General features: G+C 61.6%; 4 protein-coding genes across 4 annotated transcripts; 2 read left to right on the plus strand and 2 right to left on the minus strand.

Moving 5' to 3' along the window:
* Window positions 1-748: 748 nt before the first annotated feature.
* Window positions 749-4,762, plus strand: A1Q1_04148 (uncharacterized protein; the record flags this gene model as incomplete). Its single annotated transcript, XM_014322525.1, has 2 exons — window positions 749-2,962; window positions 3,008-4,762. 2 exons carry the CDS (start codon window positions 749-751, stop codon window positions 4,760-4,762), a joined length of 3,969 nt encoding a protein of 1,322 aa, XP_014178000.1.
* A 226-nt stretch (window positions 4,763-4,988) lies between these two features.
* On the minus strand, window positions 4,989-7,603 carry A1Q1_04149 (fimbrin; the record flags this gene model as incomplete). Its single annotated transcript, XM_014322526.1, has 7 exons — window positions 4,989-5,994; window positions 6,071-6,428; window positions 6,491-6,678; window positions 6,780-6,886; window positions 6,936-7,023; window positions 7,101-7,171; window positions 7,394-7,603. 7 exons carry the CDS (start codon window positions 7,601-7,603, stop codon window positions 4,989-4,991), a joined length of 2,028 nt encoding a protein of 675 aa, XP_014178001.1.
* A 1,655-nt stretch (window positions 7,604-9,258) lies between these two features.
* Window positions 9,259-14,867, plus strand: A1Q1_04150 (levo-lactonase; the record flags this gene model as incomplete). The annotated part of the gene is made up of 7 exons (XM_014322527.1): window positions 9,259-9,834; window positions 10,035-10,433; window positions 10,929-12,226; window positions 12,334-12,622; window positions 13,090-13,578; window positions 13,676-14,153; window positions 14,257-14,867. The coding sequence occupies 7 exons, from the start codon at window positions 9,259-9,261 to the stop codon at window positions 14,865-14,867; spliced, it is 4,140 nt and encodes a 1,379-aa protein (XP_014178002.1).
* A 162-nt stretch (window positions 14,868-15,029) lies between these two features.
* On the minus strand, window positions 15,030-18,475 carry A1Q1_04151 (signal transducer; the record flags this gene model as incomplete). Its single annotated transcript, XM_014322528.1, has 4 exons — window positions 15,030-15,622; window positions 15,666-16,458; window positions 16,654-18,135; window positions 18,221-18,475. The coding sequence occupies 4 exons, from the start codon at window positions 18,473-18,475 to the stop codon at window positions 15,030-15,032; spliced, it is 3,123 nt and encodes a 1,040-aa protein (XP_014178003.1).
* Between the last annotated feature and the right edge of the window lie 1,610 nt (window positions 18,476-20,085).

Below are 20,085 nucleotides of genomic sequence, written 5' to 3' on the forward strand. Positions count from 1 at the left end.
TTATGGTTGTCGATTGGCGGGGTAGTGGTTGGGCAAGAACGGGCGGCGAATGAGCAATGTCGAGAGCAAGTTGAAGATCTCGTTCAATATCGACCTCCCATGTCCGACGCGCCGCCGTCCGTCGATGATTGTTTTGGCAGGTAAGGCACAAACACCTAGATGACTGCCGGTCGCGTGGTGGATCGGAAAGGGGGAGGAGCGAACAAGGGCATGAGGGGGAGTGGACGCGGACCGATGACATCTCTTCTCCATCTGGTTCCGTGTGTCACTTCTCGTTGGAGGACCCCGGATGGCGTCGGTGCCTGGAAGACCACGACCCGGAGCAGACATGTAACCCCGACGAAGAAGTCATCCAGTCTTTCACATCCTGACACCTCCCTCCCCCACATCCACCCACCACACCACTCCCTCGGCACTCCCGGAAAGAGCAGAACGAGGCACTCGGTGGTTTCAAGACGCCAACGACACTCGGTGCAGGTCCGGCAAACTTGACGGTCAGAAGCGATATCTGATCAGGTGGTGAGTCCCCGTGAACCCCGCCAAGGACGAGGCTGCGCCTTTGTCCAAACCGGTCTGCATTCGCATCCCCCTGGTGATCCACTCTTCACACTCTGCCAGGACTGTGATCTGTCATTTGAAACCATTCTGCTTCAGTCTGGCACCCCTTGTCCCTACATTGATCATCTTGTTTGTGTTTGTTGACTGACCACCAGATTCCTCGGCGTCAAGTAGCCCCCGCATCGGAGCCATGAATCCCGATCGCGACCGCCCTCCCTTCCCAAGGGACCCCCGCGACCGCGATCCCCGCGACCTTCGCGACCCCCGTGACCCTCGAGACCCCCGCGACCCTCGAGACCTTCGCGACCCCCGCGATCCTCGCGATGTGCGTGATCCTCGCGACCCAAGAAATGACCCTCGAAATGATCCTCGCCCCGATCCCCGAGACGGCCCTGGCCGCTTGGGAGCGCCCTATGGAGCGCATCCATGGGACCGACGGACCGACATTGAGCGTGAACGTGCCGAACGCGAACGTGAACGTGAAAGGATGGAGCGCCCACCTGACCGTGACCGCGAGCGCGGACCCTTGGCCTCGCCTGGCCGGATGGGTTACGCACCACCCAGGTCAGTGCTGTCCACTTCGCCGACTCTGAGTCGCCCTCCGACTGTTCCGCCCCCCGGCTCGGTCAAACCCGCTTCGCCCCCTACTTCGAGGCAGAACGCCCCCCTTCCCAGCTTTGCCAGCCTCAGCTCCCGACCTCTCGGCGCTCCTAGCTTCGATGGTGGGCGCGAGCGATCCGGTTCCAACGCTAGCTCGACGGCCGATAAGATCCCTACCGATCAGAGGTCACAGTCCGCAAACAGCCAGCGTGGCGAGCCTATGGGAGGTCTCCCCAGCATCGGTCAATCTTCTCCGGTGAAGAGCTCCGTCCCCATGCCCAGCGCTGCCGGTCGTGGTCTGTTTGGTGGTCCTCCCCCGCTCGGTCAACCAGCTCGCGAACCTCAGCGGTCGCCCGTGCATCCTACCGCCAACAGCCCTACTCAGGCGTCGCGCGAGCCTCCCAAGCCGCCTATTGCCGGGCCCGGCTCGACCTCCACTTCCCAGTCGGCGCGTCCTCCTTACTCGTTTTCCTCCACTTATGCTTCGGCCTACACGCAGCCGTACAGCTCGTACGGAGGCCTTGGGGGCAGCAGTGGTAGCGGCGGTAGCTTCCTTGGTGGAGGAAGCGGCTATCCTTTCGCGTACTCGGCGCAGGAGCGCGAGAGGCGGGAGAAGGAGCGCGAACGCGAGAGGGAGCAGCGTGATCGTGAACAGCGCGACCGCGAAGCTCGTGACCGCGAGCAGCGCGAGCGGGAGGTTCGCGAACGCGAGGCCAAGGAGCGAGAAATGCGGGAACGTGAAGCTCGCGAGCGCGAGCGTGAACGTGAACGCAAGGAGCGGGAGCGCGAAGAGCGTGCTCGCGCGGAGAAGGAGCGAGAGCGTCGCGCTTACGGAGTGGAGTCCAAACCGTTCCAACCGCCCCGCCAGTCGTCGAGCACATACGACATGTACCGACCGCGCCCGCCTGCTGGACCCCCGGCCCAGGCACCTCCCGGCGGTATGTACCAGGAGCCGAAATTCACTCGCCACATCGAGGTCCTCAACCGCCCGGAGCCGCAGCCGTACCCTGCTCTGGAGAAGGCTGTGCCCGCTGTCCCTCCACCTGCCGCGCAGCAGCCGCCCACGTCGCGCGCTCGGAACGAACCCAAACCGCAGCCTCAGCGTGAATATCAGTACACTCCCCGGGATAAGAGACCGCGAATGGACGCTGCCGTCGAGGAAGCCGCGCCCTCGAACCGTCGTGCCACTAAGAAGAAGGCTCGCAAGGACGAGGAGAAGAAGGAGCAGCGCGACTGGTCGCAGGTGACAAACCTGACCAAGAAGTGGCCCGAGGTCTCCAGCGCCCCGGTCGAGGCGTGGCTGAAGCGCGTCAGTGACCTCAACCGCGTCGTCGGACACGAAGTGTACGGTGGCTCCGAATGGTCGCTCGCCCAGACGCGAAGCACCGGTCACGATGCGGAAGGCGGCATTGTCGTCGTCCGCGTCGGGGGTGGCTTCCTCGGCACGCGATGGAAGGTCCGCGGCGAGCCTGGCTGGGACGACGCCAAGTCCACTGGTGGTGACGGTGCAACCGTCGGGCTAGGATGGGCGCCTGGAGGGCAGGCACACAGCGAGCGTCGTATCTGGGGCACGGACGTGTACTCGGATGATTCCGACCTTGGGCTGGTGCTCGTCCACGCTGGCTGGATTCGATGGGGTGGAGCCCCCACACGATCCGACGACGACATTGTGCATGTCACCCTCCGTGTCGTGCCTCGTCTGGTGCGCTACACTGCGACCGAGCGCAACGGCGTTGTCACTCGGGCATGGGGCAACGGCCATGACGGCTCGAGCATCGTCGTCGAGGGCGTTGAGCGAGTTAAGGTGAGTTCATGTTCAGCTGCGTTAACTGACATTTAGGTCGACAAGTCTTACAGCAGTCGTCTGCCGAAGCGCGCCGCTCGGAAAATGCACATGGCTGAGCTTGCGCGCCAGCGCGCTGTCGTCATGGGCACCGCACCCACTCCCCCGTCACTGGAGAAGCAGGCGGGTGTTCTGGACGAGGACATCAACCCCGACGAAGTCGAGATCACTCCCTCTCTCGAAGCACCAGTGACACCAGCAGCGCCGTTCGTGTTCCTCGCCGGCCAGGCCGGATTCGCATACACGCCGCTCGCGCTCACAGCCTACATCGACCAGCCCGGCGATGACGACAAGAACGTGCGCAGCCTGTGGACGCACGACCTCGAGTTCGGCACGGCCGAGGACGCGTACCGCCTCCACCTGAGCCTGAACGACTATGGCGCGCAGCGACTCAAGATCTCGACCTACTCGCCGATCAAGCAGGGCAAGCCCGAGCTGATTGTCGACTCGCTCGACCCCCGTCTCGCGCACTGGGTCGAGAACGGGCTCGCCATCCAGCTCGCCGAGGGTACGGGCGTCTTATGCGGCGCTGAGATTTACCGCTGGATTGCGCGCGAGGGCGGCAAGCTCTCGGTCGACGGCGACGAGACGCCTGCCGAGAAGGAGGTTCACGATGAGGCGATGGATGTCGAGCCCGCTGTCCCCGCGAAATCGGCTGCCAAGTCACCGGCCAAGTCGCCCGCAAAGGTTCTCGATGAGCCCGAGCAGAACGGCGACAAGCCCGCGAACGCCGAGCCCAAGGCCAAGTCGCCCTCCAAGTCGCCCGCGAAGGAGCTCGAGCCCATCGCGGCCGAGAAACCGGCTGAGAGCGAGGCGAAGAGCCCGGCAAAGTCGGCGGGGCCGGCCGAAAAGTCTCCGTCTCCCACGGCGCCCGAGGGCGATGTCTCGATGGCTGAGCCGGAGCCCGAGCCAGAGAAGGAAGAGCTCGCCAAGGCTGCCGAGCCCGAGCCCGAGGCGAATGAGGAGAAGTCCGCTTCGCCCGCGAAGGAGCCTGAGCCTGAACGCAAGGAGGCGTCGCCGGCCAAAGCTCCCGAGGCCACGGAGCCCGCCGCCGAGACTGAGCCCGAGAAGCCCAAATCGCCCAAAAAGACGACCGAGGAGCCCGAGGAGGGCGAGGTGAAGGAGGACGAGGCCCCCAAAGCGGCTGCTCCTGTTGAGAAGGAGAAGTCCAAGTCCAAGTCCAAGTCTCCCGAGAAGCCCGCCGAGGCCGAAGACGGCGAGGTCAATGAGCCGTCTCCCAAGCCTGCCGCTGAGCCCGAGGCGCCCAAGCCTGCCTCTCCTAAGCCGACCGAGCCCGAGGAGAAGGCGAAGGAGCCCTCGCCCAAGGCGCCCACACCTGAACCGAAGGCCGACAAGCCCGAGCCCTCCGAGTCTGAGGTCAAGGACAAGTCCGAGTCCAAGGACAAGTCCGAGTCCAGGGACAAGCCTGAGTCCAAGGACGACAGGGCGCCTTCCAAGCCCTCCTCGGCCGATAAGCGCGACGACCGGGACGACCGGGACGACCGGGACGACCGCGACCGTCGCGACCGTGAAGAGCGCGAGCGCCGTGAGGACAGGGAACGCCGCGAGGACCGCGACAGGGAGAAGCGGGAGAACCGCCCATCCCCGCCCAAACAGGAGCCCAAGGCAGAGCCCAAGCCGGAGCCCACTAAGCCGGAAGAGGACGAGCGCGAAGAAGGCGAGATCTCCGAATCGTTGCCGGAACCGAGCGAGCCGGACGCACACCGAGAGGATGGCGAGCTCATGGACATCGACCGGTAGCGTCGGCGGTGGCCTGTTTATCGCCGCTAATCTAAAGTGTGTTTTTTGACGTCGTAGTGTGTTAGTGTTTTTTTGTATGGACAGATTTGCTCATGTCGCAACCCTGCTTTGCTCAACCACTGACATAACTCTCGACGCAGACTACTGCATGCATAGCTTCGCAAGCTTCTAACCAGATTCATAACCACATGACACGTATTCACATTGTTGATCGTTCGCCGATGTCCTAGACATTGCTGCTAGCGGCCCAGAGCGCGCCGACGAAAGTGAGGAGGAGACGGGGGCGGACATCGACAATGTCCTCGGGGACGAGGAAGATGAGGGCGCCGAGCTTGCGCGCGATGGAGATGGCGAGCTTGGCATTCATGCGGTGGCTCTCGGGGTCGTTTCCGCTCTCGACGAGCGAGTAGTCGACAATGCCCGGTTTCACGCCGTTGAGCAGGTCCAGGAAGAACACCCCATTGGAGAGGGAGGGGTCCTTGAAACTCCGCATCGTGGACGTCTTGCCGCCCTTCTTGACCGTGTCGTTGGCCCAGCGCACCATGTCCTGGTCCGTCGGCGGCTTGCCGCCCTTGATGCTTGCGAGCGTTTGCGTGATGCTGATGCGCATCAGCTGCCACACCAGACCCAAGACGAGCGTGCGCGTGCCGTCCACAATGTCGCTGCCCTGGATGCCGACCAGGTGCATGCCGTTCTGCTTGCCGAGGTCGACGGCGTAGTTTGTGTTCTCGACCGCCTTGAAGCGCGACAGCTCTTGGCCCTCCTTGGGCTTGGAGACGCGACGCCAGATCACACTGCCCGGAATCACCTTGTCGAAGCCCTGCAGAAGCACGTAGCCGTCCTTCAGGTCCTCGAACAGGTTGTACACGCCCGGGTCGACGTCGAGCGAGTTCAGCCACAGCGTGAAGACACGGGCCTCGCGCTCGCCCTCTGCGTCAAAATCCTCAATCTCGGGCGGCGCCTCGGCCTCCTCCAGCGGGTCGAGGCCGGGCCACGTGTTGAACAGGTTCGCGACGAACGCAAGGTTCAGCTTCGGGTTGCCCGCAACGAGCGAGTTGGGCGTCAGGAAGCGGCGGCATCCAATCTTGTCCGCGTTCTCGAGCACCTGCTCAGCACGCTGCTTCAGGTCCTGCGTCTGCAGCGGCGCACGGGAACAAACGTCGGGCTTGAGCTGGTTCAGGAGCACAGTGTAGTTCTCTCCGTCCTTGACATCGGTCGAGAAGTTGTTCACACTGGGCGTCAGTTTCAGCCGAGAACTCTCTAACTCACGTCCTGTGCCATCCGGCAGCCTTCAGGTGGTAGTTGAACCAGCGGAGCAGAATCTGGTCGGGAGGCAGGCGGAGGAACTCATCCAGAGTCTCGTCCTCCAGCAGCAGGCGGTACAGTTCGGGGTGAATCTTGATGTCGATCTTGGACAAAAGACCACGACGGATAATCTGCCAGATGAGACCAAGGATGAGGTGCTCACGTCCCTCCTGAATGTCGCTCGAGCCAATGTTGACAACGGAACATCCGATACCCTTGGCCGAGGAAATAACAATGTTGTTGTTCTCCGTCATCTGGAACGCGTTCAGCTGCTTCTTCTTCGGTCCAGGCTTGTTCAGGACACGCTCGTCGATCGTCTCGGGCACCGAGTCGTTGATCAGCTTGGAAAGGATCAGACCGTCTGATCGCCGTCAGCATTGTCCCCTTGCTATGCGCCTTCTGCGTGACAAAAGAGAAACTCACCGCGGCACTCGTCGAACAGCTGCATCGTGTCCGTCGGGATCGGGAGACGGTCGCCAATGTCGGGGTCGCCACCGAGGACGCCGTTGATGTGGTCCGTGAACGAGCGGAGCTCATCCTCATTGACAGTGTGCTGCGTGCTGGTACAGCCGGTTCCCTTGACGGCGATGCGGCCCTTGTGAGCCTCGAGACTGTACGCGTAAGCTCGATCGGCGAATTCTCTCGGTCGCACAGCCCCCGGCGGCGATTGCCCGCCTTGGCGCAGCAGCTGCGCCCCGACAGATCTACTCACACAGGGTGCTGCTTGTTCTGACGGAGGAGCGAGTGGAGCTGGACCCAGTCCTCAACCTCGAGACGGCCAGAAGCATCGATGTTCACCGACTTCATGGTCTCACGAGCCTGAATGTGTTAGCTGATTGTGGAACCATGCCAAAGCTATTCCGCTCACAGTGTCATAGTCGGCGTCGCCAGACTGCTGGACAGCAGCAATGGCCTCCGACTTGTCGAGAGATCCCTTGTCATCGACGTCGATCTGTCTGGAATGGTGTCAGAGGAAAGTCCGTTGGGTACGTCGGAAATCTCGGCGAGGTGTGGGAAGCCCCGAGACACTCACTGGAAGCGGTTGATGAGCTGGAAAATCTCATCCTGCGAGAAGTCGGGGTACTTCTTACCCAACCTGATGGCCTGCATAATGCCTTGGCGTTATTCACTAAATAGATGGATGCTGAGGAGTGAAGAACAAGCAGTTCGAGGAAGATGATGATGCGTTCGTTGAGCAGCCAGAGGACAGCCTTGGGCTGTGCGTGCCATGCATGCGTCATATCTAGTCGGAAGCAAAGCCACGCGAGCGATATGAAGGCCAGCTGAGAAGCCAGGCACGTGACTTCTTGGCGGAGCATCACTCACGTGACTCATCTCCGTCGAGGGATCTGCAGGACCGGTCCTGCCTTCTGAAAGACGATCGCAGGAACTAGGGAACAGGGACCGGAAACCGGATGGGTCAAGGATATAAGAGAGAGGATCGAAGACAGGAACGGCGGAATAGACGGTGGGCGACGATGAGTTTGACCGAACTCCGCCATCCGCTGGATGATGAGTAGTCTTGCGTGTGCACATGTCTGGGGAGCTGAAACAAGTCCTAGCATCGCCATCGTCGCTTTCAGGTTCTTGGACCAAGGTCAACTACCTGGAGAGGTATGTCTCGCATCCTGGGTGGCGGAGATTCATGGGAGGTCAGCTAGGTCAGGAAGCAGTAGGACAGAAGACGGACTCGAGACTCATATGCCGTACCGCTGTGTCAATTCATCGAGAGTCGTATGGCACTCTGGGGAGCGTTAGTCTGTTGAGAGAGGCAGCTCGAGGCAGTTGGCGATGAATGGTAAGGTGTCACGCATGCAGATTAGTCGACTTGAAGCTATTCAGTCGCACACCCAAAGTAACGACGCTTACATACAAAACATGTAATATCCTTCGGTTGAGGCAGTAGCGCGGATGGGCGTAGTGGGATGGGCAGTGACAAACGAGTAGTGGGACCAGCACAGGACAGGATGGATCTGAGTGTCGAGTGCATGCGAGGAGATCGGGCACATGGACAGTTTGCAGTCCCGCCCTACGGCACTACTCATGAGACACCTGATATAGTGGAGCATGGAGCAAGCAGAAGCCGACTGTCGGTCTCACTGCTCATATCCCGGTAGCTTCATGAGCCGATGATGTATGAGCCTAAGAGCGCTTCACACTAGAGCTACCGCCTCAATGGCCCTAGTGGCGAGACTGAGGCTGGGCTGTGAGACGCGTCTGAACGCCTCCTGCACGGACAATTGCCGTGGGCGTTGCACACGCAGGCTAGGCTACCGACAGACTACGAATGTCAGTCGCGCAGTTTTGTTTTCGAAACGTTGATTGCCCGACGATGATAGGATGGAGAGTGGCGAGGAGGAGAGCGATTCCGACACAGGAGATGACGGACCGGCCGACCGGAGAGGCCAAGGTTAGACTAGAGATGGAAGATGTGAACCTTATAGGGAGGCAGGGATGTATGGAATATCGGGAGAGGAGGAGGGGACGACGATTGGACGGCGGCGCAAGCTGAGACGTGAGACCGCTCGACCGCTCCCCGTTGGTGCAGCATGAGCCTGAGCCTGGTGCAGCGCGAGAGGGGGGTGAGCCAGGGCCGACGAGGGACGGCTAGGTACCCTGTGTGGTCCTGAGGAGAGGGCGACCCTTTGTCTCATACCGCACGACAGGACATGTACGAGCGTCCACCCACCCGACACAAACCTCTGACGGCCCTGCAGCCCGTCCTGCCGTACACCCCTGCCCGTTCATCCACACTCCCCCTCGCCTGCACCACACGCCTAGACCATGGCCCATCCACACACACACACACGCAATGAATGTGTCTGGTGTCTGGTGTAGTGTCTCGTCTCCGCGCCATGCCCTCACGGCGCCGGATGTGCGCATATGAGTACACAGACCTCTAGGGCCCCGTGGTAGTCTCCCTCTCATCCTCATTCATGTCTTCACACAATTCAGTCTCTCCCACCCATCTGTTTCTCCCCATCATTACCTCTGGTTCCATCATCACCATCACCATCACCATCTCTTGACCTCATCCTCTAAACACGCGTACACGACCACGACCGACACGATCTACGCCCGATCTGCAATCACCTACGCCCCGCCCAAGTCACTCGAAACCGCGCCCCTGCTCATCAGAGTTTTAGCTTCAACGACGCGCGCGTCTTCCTCACCCCTTCTCCGACTTCACCATGTCGTCGACAGTCCAACCACCCATGTCGACGTCAACGTTATCTCTGCTCTCGACGCAGTCCATCAGCAGCTCCAACTTGGGGCTGTCCAGCGGAGACGACATGCCAGGCAGCTCAAACCGTGATCGCCGCAGCCCCGACGTCCGTGTAGTCACCCCCAACTCGAGCAACGTGATTCTCGCGGACACTGCCCGTATCGTTGGCGACGTGCCTCTCGACGGCGACGCCCAAGACCTTGCCCCTGCCCTCGCGGAGGGAGACTCGGTCAAGCAGCTGCAGCTGCACGACTCGACCAAGTCCAACGAGTCTACCGCGACTGCTACCACTGTCAACACTACCACCACGTCCCGAAGCGTCTCCAACCCATCCTCTTCCACTAGTAACGCCAAATTCCGCGCTCGCCCAGCTCCCCCGACCACCAAGATGGAGGGACTAGGCCCCCGTCTCACGAAATCAGCAGCGCTGCGCCAAGGACTAAAGTGGGAGGATCCCCGTGACATCCGCCGTATGACTGGCGAGGGCGAGGTTCCAGTCGACTTTGACAATGTTCCCGGGCACAAGCGCAACTTGGCACTGGTGAGTGATCAGATCTGGCAGTGGTCTTCGGATGCCTCAGTCATGAAGTCATCACCAGCATCATGAGCAAGACGTCTGTTTGCTCGATGCAGGTTTCGGACGGTGAAGGGTCCTCCCCGTGTGGTGGGAGACCGGTGCCTGACTGAGCGCGGCAGACCACTGCTAGGCTTATTGACATAACATAATGCTGACGGCATTAGAACGTTGCCTCTCTTGCACAACCCTCCGTCGCACCCAGGCAAAACCGTGCAGCGCTGCTTCGTCTCGGCCAGGTCCCTGAGGAGAATGTCAAACCTGAGAGTGCAGAGATTCGTGCAGAGATGGCGGCTCGCAACAAGGCGCGCGAGTACCAGGAGCGCCTCGAGAAGCGCAAGCAGGTGCAGATCCCTGCGAGCCTGACGTCGCCGCCAGAGATCGCACCTCGTCAAAACCGAGCGGCTCTGCTTCGCCAAGGCCAGGTCCCGACAGAGCAGACGCCGATGAAGACTGCTCGTGAAATGGCCGAGGCGGCGGCGAGGAACAAGGCTCGAGACGCAGCCGAACGAGCTGAACGCCGGAAAAGCGTTACTCTTCCAGCCAGCTTGGGAACTCCGCATATCGTAAGTCACACCTCCTGGGAGCCACTTGGTTCCACCTGCCCGCATTCCAGAGCCATCAGAAGCGTCCCCTAATATTGGGGCTAAAGAAGCTTGTGCATGTGTTGATTAAGCGTTGTGGAATCCTCCGAGCTTGCTTCTGCACGCTGCAAGAAGCGGTTGAGAAGGAGAGTTTGTATCGAGGCATCGATCCAAAACGCGGTTGCCAGGCTACAGGGGCGACGTCATGTTTGGAGTCGTTCCTTGTACCTGCCACTTTTGTGTCCCGCGGGTGGCACGCCCACCGCTGTCGGCAGTATTCCGTCATCTGGTCCCACTCGAATTCCAGATATTCAACACGGGATGCTCGCGATCAGCTAATCTACAATGAAACGGGAGCCTTGTTACATTATCTCGCGCCACCTCGGCCCCAGTGTCCCAGCCAAACCCAGCCTGCACAAGCTCTGTTTCCCAAGCCTTATCTTGCCACATTACGAGAATGTATAGCTGACCTTGCAGGCCCCGCGCTCTAACCGTGCAAGCATTCTGCGCACAGGTGGAGATTACCAAGCACCCCAGCCGGGTCATACCAAGTCGTTCTCTGCTACACCGGTGGGGTCCCGCAGTCGCACGGGCAGCACCGGAGGCGCAAGCTCCAGCTCGGCCACAACGTCGACGACAACCACGAGCGCTGGAGCTACTGCGGGAGATCGACCAGTGCCCATACTGAAACCTAGCACGCAACCTCAAACCCAAGCCGGACCGCCACCGCCCAGGCCTGCTAGATCACATGCGCGCCTCCGATCAGAGGCGTCGACTGGAACGGCCGCCACAAGCTCGTCGTCAAGCAGCGCATCTGCCAGCGTAACCTCAGGAGACAAGGCCAGCGCTGCCCCCCGGCGTGTCACGATCAACCCAGTGCGGTCTCTGGGCGCGCCCCAGATTACGCCTCGCCCAAACCGGTCCTCGATACTGCGCCATGGCGTCACTGCCAGCACGCCCAGTCCCCTGCCGATGGTGAGGAGTGAGTCCCACGACTCGAAAGTCTCAAGTACATCATCCGTCTCTATCGGTGGGATCAGCGCGCCCACGAGCACTGTTAGTACCAACAGCGCGAGCGTCCCCAGCACCAAGGCCGTGCACGCGCCGAGCATCAACGCGACCCGCCCCCGCCCCGTGTCGACGATTGTGCCCTCGGGCCCGTCCAGCGCCGCCGCCTACGCGCAACCTCAAACCCAAGCCGGACCGCCACCGCCCAGGCCTGCTAGATCACATGCGCGCCTCCGATCAGAGGCGTCGACTGGAACGGCCGCCACAAGCTCGTCGTCAAGCAGCGCATCTGCCAGCGTAACCTCAGGAGACAAGGCCAGCGCTGCCCCCCGGCGTGTCACGATCAACCCAGTGCGGTCTCTGGGCGCGCCCCAGATTACGCCTCGCCCAAACCGGTCCTCGATACTGCGCCATGGCGTCACTGCCAGCACGCCCAGTCCCCTGCCGATGGTGAGGAGTGAGTCCCACGACTCGAAAGTCTCAAGTACATCATCCGTCTCTATCGGTGGGATCAGCGCGCCCACGAGCACTGTTAGTACCAACAGCGCGAGCGTCCCCAGCACCAAGGCCGTGCACGCGCCGAGCATCAACGCGACCCGCCCCCGCCCCGTGTCGACGATTGTGCCCTCGGGCCCGTCCAGCGCCGCCGCCTACGCCCAGGAGATGAAGGAGAGGAGGATGACACAACTCATGTCTGGTCTCGAGGAGCTCGCCAAGCCCCTGCCCCCGCGCATCCGCACGTGTGGCCCCGACCCGCCAAACGACAAGTACATTGCGCCGCGCCCCGCCCCTGCGCCCCCCGCCAACGTCCTCTCGCACCGCCAGAGCATGTTCATCAGTGCTGCGCTGGGGTCGCCGGACAGCTCGTCGGGAGGCACGTCGCCGACAAGCGAGGACGGCATGGGTCTCGCCCTCAGCAGCAAGACGCCCTCGCCTCCCCTCGGCGGCAGCGGGAGCAGCAGCAGCACGGCCTCGGGCAGCAGCGAGCGCAAGCAGCTGCGCATGCGGCACTCGGCGAGCATGCTGGTCAACCGGCTGCTGCCGATGAACAATGGGTCCAAGTCGTCCCTCCTGGGGAACAAGGTGACCAAGGTGGCGTCGAGGGTGTAGCGAGCAGCGAGCGCAGCGAGCTGAGAGCTGTGAGAGCCGCGAGCGCAGCGAGGGTGAGCTGTGACGCGCTCTCAGAGAGAACAGCTGGTCGGGTGCAGCGCCATAACAGCAAGCGAGCCACCCGCAGTCCACCAAAATGTCACCAGCAAGCCATCGCGAGCCATGGCGGGCCACCCACTAGTTGTTCCGCGGCATCCACAAGCCACCACGAAGGAAGCGCGCATAGAAGTCCAAGTCGGCCGGCCCGGCCGCCATCTCGGCCGTTTGAGTCAGTCGCAAGTTGTTGTGTACAAGTACTGTTCTGTTTATTTCTCTTTTACATCTAGCCATTTCTTTGTATCACGTCTTGGATCGTATTTGGAAGTAAAGTAACGATGGCATATGCAGTGGTATTCGTATGGTTCTGCTAGGAGAGTTGTACAGCTATGAGGGGATGCGGATGAGAGTTGAGGTGCCGTGTATCAGTGCATGGGAGACGGAGTGGGCATGGCGTCATGTGCTACATAACGGTCGGTTTCAGCCCCGTTCCTTAGCGTTCTTGCTCGGTGGGACATCGGCCCGACCGGTATCTGCCGGTATATATGATCGAAAGTCAGGTGTCACCGGTATCTCGGCGAGTGAAGCCCACATTGTCGTCTCGACTTCATCTCAGTCCTCAGTCCGTGGGCGATACTGCCCCAGAACCTACTCGGCCTACTCCCCAGATCTCCCCAAGAACATACAGGTACCCCATATACCCCAGAACCGCCAGATCCGACAGAGTATAAAGGAACCAACCATGAGCGACTCCCAACGCAACCGCCCGCTGGATTTCAAGACGACAAGCATCATGATCCCCCTCGCCGTTGGGGCCATAGCCCTGCTAGGCTCTATAGTGAAGGGCCACAACGACAGCAGCCTAGGCGAGCTCGACCCCAGCAATATTCCCGCAAAGGCACAAGTGATGGACTGGAAGTCGTGGGCGGCGCTCGAGAAGCCACAAAAGCAGAGCGAGAATGACGGCAGTGTTGTGAGTCCCCCCCCCCCCCCACCCACTCCCCCATCCCTCGTTCCGTGATCATCATGGGAATTCAGTAGGAGCCCCAAAGCGCCAAAGCTAATGACAGCTCTTCATCCCCCCCGGCCACACCCAGGACAGCCTACAGGCGAAGCCCTTCCACATCTACGACCCGGCCTTCTTGAACATTATAGGCGACGACCCCTCCCTCACCCTCCTGGCCACGTCCGCGGTCGATCCAATCTTCCACGAAGCGGCGGTATGGCATCCGGGCACGGATTCTGTGTTCTTCGCGCAAAATGCCGGCGCCAAGGCGGCCGGAACGGGACTTGCGAAATCCGCCATATTGCAGCGGATCTCTCTCTCCGAGGCCGAGGAGCTCGTTCAGAAGGAGAAACGCGGCCAGAGGCGGGAATTCGGCGACGAGGTTCATGTGGAGAGGGTCGATGCCCACCCCACCGTGGTCAATCCGAATGGAGGCATTCTGTACAATGACAACGGGGTCATCTTCGCCGGCGAGGGGAGGGGGGAGGACGTCGCTAGTGCACTGTACCTCATGAATCCGAGGCCGCCATACAATACGACGGGTAAGTTTGTACTCCGCGCCTCCGCGCCTCCGAGTTCCTCCTCCAACAGAGACAGAGGAATCTGACTAAGGAACGAAGACTTGCTCGCTGCTGACGCTCGCAGTGCTGATCAACAACTATCACGGCCGCCAATTCAACTCGCTCAACGACGTCGCCCTCCTGCACGATTGGGTCTACTTCACAGACCCGGACTACGGGCACGTGCAAGATTTCCGCGCGCGGGTCAACATTCCGCGACAAGTGTACCGTTTCCATCCGTCTACGGGCGTAGTCCAAGCCATCACGGACTCCTTGTTGCGTCCCAACGGGCTCTGTTTCTCCCCCGATGGGCGGTGGCTCTATGTCACCGATACGGGCGCCGCACTGGGCTACGAGGGCATGGACTGGAGTCTGCCCGCGAGTATTTATCGCTTCCCGGTCCGCGAGGATGGCACGGTCGGAGCTAAGGAGCTCTTCGCGTTTCCCTCGCCTGGCGTGCCCGATGGCGTGCACGCTGACAGCGAGGGCAATGTCTACGCCGGACTCGGCGACGGCGTGCATGTTTGGAACTCTCGCGGTACACTCCTCGGCAAGATCTACGTTGCCGACACGAGCGCGAATTTCCAGTTCACCGACAAGGGAATCGTCATTCTCGCAGAGACCAAGTTGTGGTATGCCCAGATCGCCGCTAGGGGGGACTGTATCCCCGGCTTGAAGGCTGCAGGCGTGTGTTAGGTACGATGCAAGCCCAGGTTGACCCAAAATATCGTGACATCTGTCAGCAAGAACTACATAGTATGTATTGGCCCTGGAGGACCTCGTAATGGCTATTATTCATGACACGCCCACGGTGTGCGGGCTTATATAAGTGTGTTTTGTCGCGCTCTGCGCTCACTCTCACGCGCCATTCGGCGTCGAGACTACCTCCACCTGGTCGTTGCGCGGGGACGAGAACATGTCCCTCCGTCCCCTGGCTGTGCCCTGGTCCGGCGTCGCGAGCACGCTCAAGTTGTCGCTCGACTGCGCCGACATTTGCTCGCTCTCGAGATCATCGAGTGAGAGCTCGGACGTGCTGTCCTCCGTCGCTGGGTCGAGCGCGCGGCCACCGAGACCGAGCAGAGTGTCCGCCCCGCCCTGGTGGTACAGCATGCTGTTGCGCTTGGCGAGGTTGGTGCCCGCGGCCGCGTCCTCGCCCTCGGGCACGCCGAGGGTCGCAGGCGCAGGACCGTCAAGAGGCAACTCCTCCACACCCGCGTCGTCAAAGATCGCACCGAAGCGGGAGACGAGCTCGTAGAAGATGCCCGCCGGAATACCGAGCGTCGGGGAGAAGACGATGCCAATGTTTCGCAGCGTCATCTTGTTGACCGCGGCATTCTTCACAATCAGGATCAGGTGCGAGATGAACGCACGCAAAAGCGTGTAGTTGGACGGCGGGAGCTCGGTCACCAAGCGCGACAGCTCGGCGACACGCGCAGCAGGGTCGATCAGATCTGATGTCAGCTAAGCGGGGTATTTCCAACTCACCAATCACACCCAGGAATCGCAGGTGCAGCTCTCGCGTGAGCAGACTCGTCGGCAGCTCGCGCATATACGTCTTGAGGAGACCAGCAATCGCGTGCGGGTCCCATCGCTCGTCGATCGCAAGCAGATTCACGTCGCCCTCGGCGTTGAACTTCTCCTTGAGACCCTTGATAACCGCACTCGAGCCAGACAGGCGGTAGATGCCCTCCTCCTGGTCGGCGTGCTTCGCCTCGAGGTACTCGATGCAGCGGAACACGATCGCAGGAAGGCCAGCCACCTGCGCAACGGCGATCGAGTCGTTCAGCGGCACGCCAAACACGGGCTTGGCCGGCGCCTTCTCGATCGTCTTACCAAAGCCCCAGAAACGGCCACTCTTCGCCTTGCGCTCGCGGTCGCGCTCGGCGGGGTAACCCGGCACACTCGAGATGCCGTCGTTGGACAGCTTTGTCAGGTATGCAGGCGAGAACGACTGTCGTCCGGGCATCGCACTCTGGCGCTTTGCCGGTTTCGGCGTCGGCGCTTCATACAGCAGGTCGGTCGTGCTCGATGAGTGCAGTTGACGCTGCGACTCCATCAGGTTGATAACAGATGGGAGAGGGGCGCCGCTGATGAACTTGGCCTGCGCATCAGGCAGCGACGACATGGGCTGCGCCGACGTGACCACAACGTCCTTGCTCGACTTGCGGATCGCACTCCTGCGGCGCTGGTGGCCGAGCTCGCGAGCCGCCGCGTTCTGGAAAGCCGGCGGAGGTCCGTTTTGGCTGGTGCTGGACGCCTGCTGCGTGTGGGCCGTCGAGGCAGTCGACTGTGACGACTGCTGCTTCTGGTGGAGGTTCTGTTGTTGTTGTTGCTGCTGCTCGCGCTCCTTTTGCTGCTGCAGTTCGCGCTCCTTTTGCTGCTGCAGCTCGCGCTCCCTCTGCTGCTCACGTGCGCGCTGCTCTTCCCGTTGCTGCTCGCGCTGCTGCTGCTGCTGGACCGCTTCCGGGTCGACCTGGCGCACGAGCATCTCGATCCAGCTGTCGCGCTCTGCGTCGCTGCTAGCGCACAAAACGTGTCGGTTCTGCGTTGAGGAGTCTTTCTTAGAGGCCTCAATGATCAGGAAAGCATGGCGGCCGTCGCGCTCGTCGCCGTTGTCGGTCGCACGGTTTCCCCGGCCGATCTGCGCACCGGCAATTTGCAGGGTGCTGATCAGCGGTCCACCGCGCGACTCGAAGCACTTCATGACCGAGCCGTCAAGCACATAGTAGCGCGTCTTCCATCCCTTAAACGGCTTGCCCTTCTTCGTGAGGTAGCCCTCCTCTCGATTCTTGTTCGTCTTGGCTTGCACAACATCGGTCGTAAGAAAGTTGCACAGATCCGACTTGTCACTGGTTGGGGCGAGCAGGAGCGACTCGAGGTACTGCTCGAGGGCGACTTTGCGCTGATCAATCTTGCTCGGCGCAAAGTCCTTCCAGGCCTTGCCCTCGGGCAGCGACGCGACCATCCGCTTCCACTCCTTGCGGTTCTTCCCCGACCGTTCTTGTGACCGGGCGTCGAGGTCCATAAAGGCAGAAAATGTCTTGCCGACGGTCCAGGACAATGGGGTCGCATTGTTGGGAGGGCGGATGTTGATGGCAATGATGAAGCACAGCACGTCACGTCCGTTTTGGTTGGGGAAAACGGTCGAGTGCGGGATGGAGAGGTGAGCGTGGGGGAGGAGAGCAGGGGTGAGCTGCGTGTGATCGGGTGCCGGGGAGGGCGAGGCGATGGCATTGCCGTTGCTCGGAACCGAGTCATTTGACGGTTGCTGGTCCAGAACTGGTCGGAACGGGATCGTGTCTTGAGACGGCCGCGGATCCTCGTTGCTGTTTTCGAATATGGGCTCCACCGCAGGCGATCCTCGGGCGCTGTCACCTGGGCTGGGCGTCGATCCCTCGGCAGTGCCGTCCCTCGGCGTGTCTGCGAGTGCCATAAACGACGCGACCTCGGGAGGGAAAGTCATGCGAGACTCGTGACGCAGACGGCGCTCGGGAAGCGGAGACGGGAGGAGGCCGCCGTAGGCGTCAACGGCCGGAGGAGGGAGAGCGGAGGGGGCGAGAGAGGAGGGGTTGTATTCTGGCTGTTGAGGAGGCGCAGACGACGTCCAGCCCGAGGACAAGCCAGAGTTGACCTGCGATTCTCCCGGCGACGTCGAGCGGGCAGTGGCGGCAAGGTTTGGGACCGAGACGGGAGACGTTGACGGGCCATTAGAGCCCTTTGCGCTTCCATTGTCCTCCTGGTCAGAATTATTTTGCCGCCTCCCCTCGCCCGACATGAGCGTCATGGCACTGACGCTGTGCGAGACGCCACGCCGAGCGCCAGCTACAGGCTCCAATCCGGCCTGGATCAATCGCTGATTTGCTCGTTCCCGATCTTGTCGTAACCGGTCGTTGTCCGCCGCGAGATGAGCACATTGTGCTCTCTGCTTCTCGATCAATCGCCACAGTTGTGTGTTTTGTCCTTGCTGTGACAGAGTCAGACAACCGGCCATTTCCTCCAGGGTGCTTGCTGCAAGCCTCCCGCGCAAACACCGCGGTTCAACAACTCACCAGCTGATTACGATCATTGACTACCGAGTCAATTGTCCGTCGCAGGTCTCCTCCGTGGTTGCGGATGTACGTCTCCGCGTCAATGGTGCCGGACTGATGCCGCGGCGAGCCAGGGGAAACGTTTTGTTGTGGTGAGGCGACTGGTGACATGGACGAGTGTGGTGATCTGGGAGGCGCGTTGATGACGGGGTTGCCGCTGGACCCGCCGGGCGCGTTGATTACAGGCGGATGAGATGTTGGTACCGCCGAAGTCATGGTTGGGAAGAAGTCGACATCTGAAAGTCAGTTAGACGTCGTGGACCATCAAAGGCGGGGAAGGTGAGCGGTCGGTGCGAAAGTCCGTGTTGCAGCACTCGCCAGTCTTGAGCCGAGAGGGTAAGGGTTTTAGGAGGGGGGGGGGATCTGGGTACACACTCAACAATGCGCGATCTCAAGAGACAAAGTCGAAAGAAAGGAGAGAGAAAGGTGGGAGGAGAGTGTTGTTGGGTCGCGAAAGAGGGCGCTTGTCGAGAGGGGCGTCACCTGGATGCTCCGTGCAGCAAAGAGCAGCGAAGGATGGAATGATCAAGATCAGCGGAGCACGCGTGGATACACGGTCGACCTGCGTGCGCTGTCACTTGAAAGCAATTCCACCGTGCCCAGCGTGCCGGGGGGGTGGGGGTGCGGTGAGGGGAAGGGGAGCGCGCGACCGAGGGTCGAGGTGCGGCGTCGGACGGTAACGAGTGGGTGAGGAGAGGGTCGGCCGAGTCGATGAGGCGTCGCGGGGGAGGGGGGGGCTGTTGCTGCAGTGGGGAGGACAGGGGACGAAAAGGATGGAGGAACAGTTGTCGAGGTTGTTCGTGGTAGTCGGGTGAGTGAGGTATCGGTAGGAGTGGATGGAATGGATGGAGGAGTAGTGTAGTGGAGGTGAATAATGAAAGAGGGAAGAGTTGTTGGAGGGAGTGCGCGCGGGTGGCCGAGTTCGAGTGGGTGGGTGGTAGTGAGTGGGTGGCTGCGATGGATGGAGAGAGAGAGAGTACATGGTGAGGGACGCAGAGGGACGCAGAGGGACCAGCAAGGGCAGAGGGACCGACCGAAGGGACACACGGCGGTACGGGCTGTACAGATGGCTCAAGGGGGCAGGGGCCGAGGGGAGGAAGAGTCAGATTGGGGAGCGAGTGCCGCGCGCGCGCTGGGCGCTGGGCGCTGGGCAGCAAGGGATACAGGGCACACCCTAGGGTCTGCACACCACTCTCCACGCTAGTACGCCCAACCAGCCAGCCAGCCAGCCAGCCAGCCAGCCAGCCAGCCAGCCAGCCAGCCAGCCAGCCAGCCAGCCAGCCAGCCAGCCAGCCAGCCAGCCAGCCAGCCAGCCAGCCAGCCAGCCAGCCAGCCAGCCAGCCAGCCAGCCAGCCAGCCAGCCAGCCAGCCAGCCAGCCAGCCAGCCAGCCAGCCAGCCAGCCAGCCAGCCAGCCAGCCAGCCAGCCAGCCAGCCAGCCAGCCAGCCAGCCAGCCAGCCAGCCAGCCAGCCAGCCAGCCAGCCAGCCAGCCAGCCAGCCAGCCAGCCAGCCAGCCAGCCAGCCAGCCAGCCAGCCAGCCAGCCAGCCAGCCAGCCAGCCAGCCAGCCAGCCAGCCAGCCAGCCAGCCAGCCAGCCAGCCAGCCAGCCAGCCAGCCAGCANGGCTCGCGATTAAGATGGCGGTGTAGTGGAGGTGAATAATGAAAGAGGGAAGAGTTGTTGGAGGGAGTGCGCGCGGGTGGCCGAGTTCGAGTGGGTGGGTGGTAGTGAGTGGGTGGCTGCGATGTGAGGGACGCAGAGGGACGCAGAGGGACCAGCAAGGGCAGAGGGACCGACCGAAGGGACACACGGCGGTACGGGCTGTACAG

The sequence above is a fragment of the Trichosporon asahii genome (assembly GCF_000293215.1).
Source record: "Trichosporon asahii var. asahii CBS 2479 unplaced genomic scaffold scaffold00070, whole genome shotgun sequence".
NCBI classification, from domain to species: Eukaryota; Fungi; Basidiomycota; class Tremellomycetes; order Trichosporonales; family Trichosporonaceae; genus Trichosporon; species Trichosporon asahii.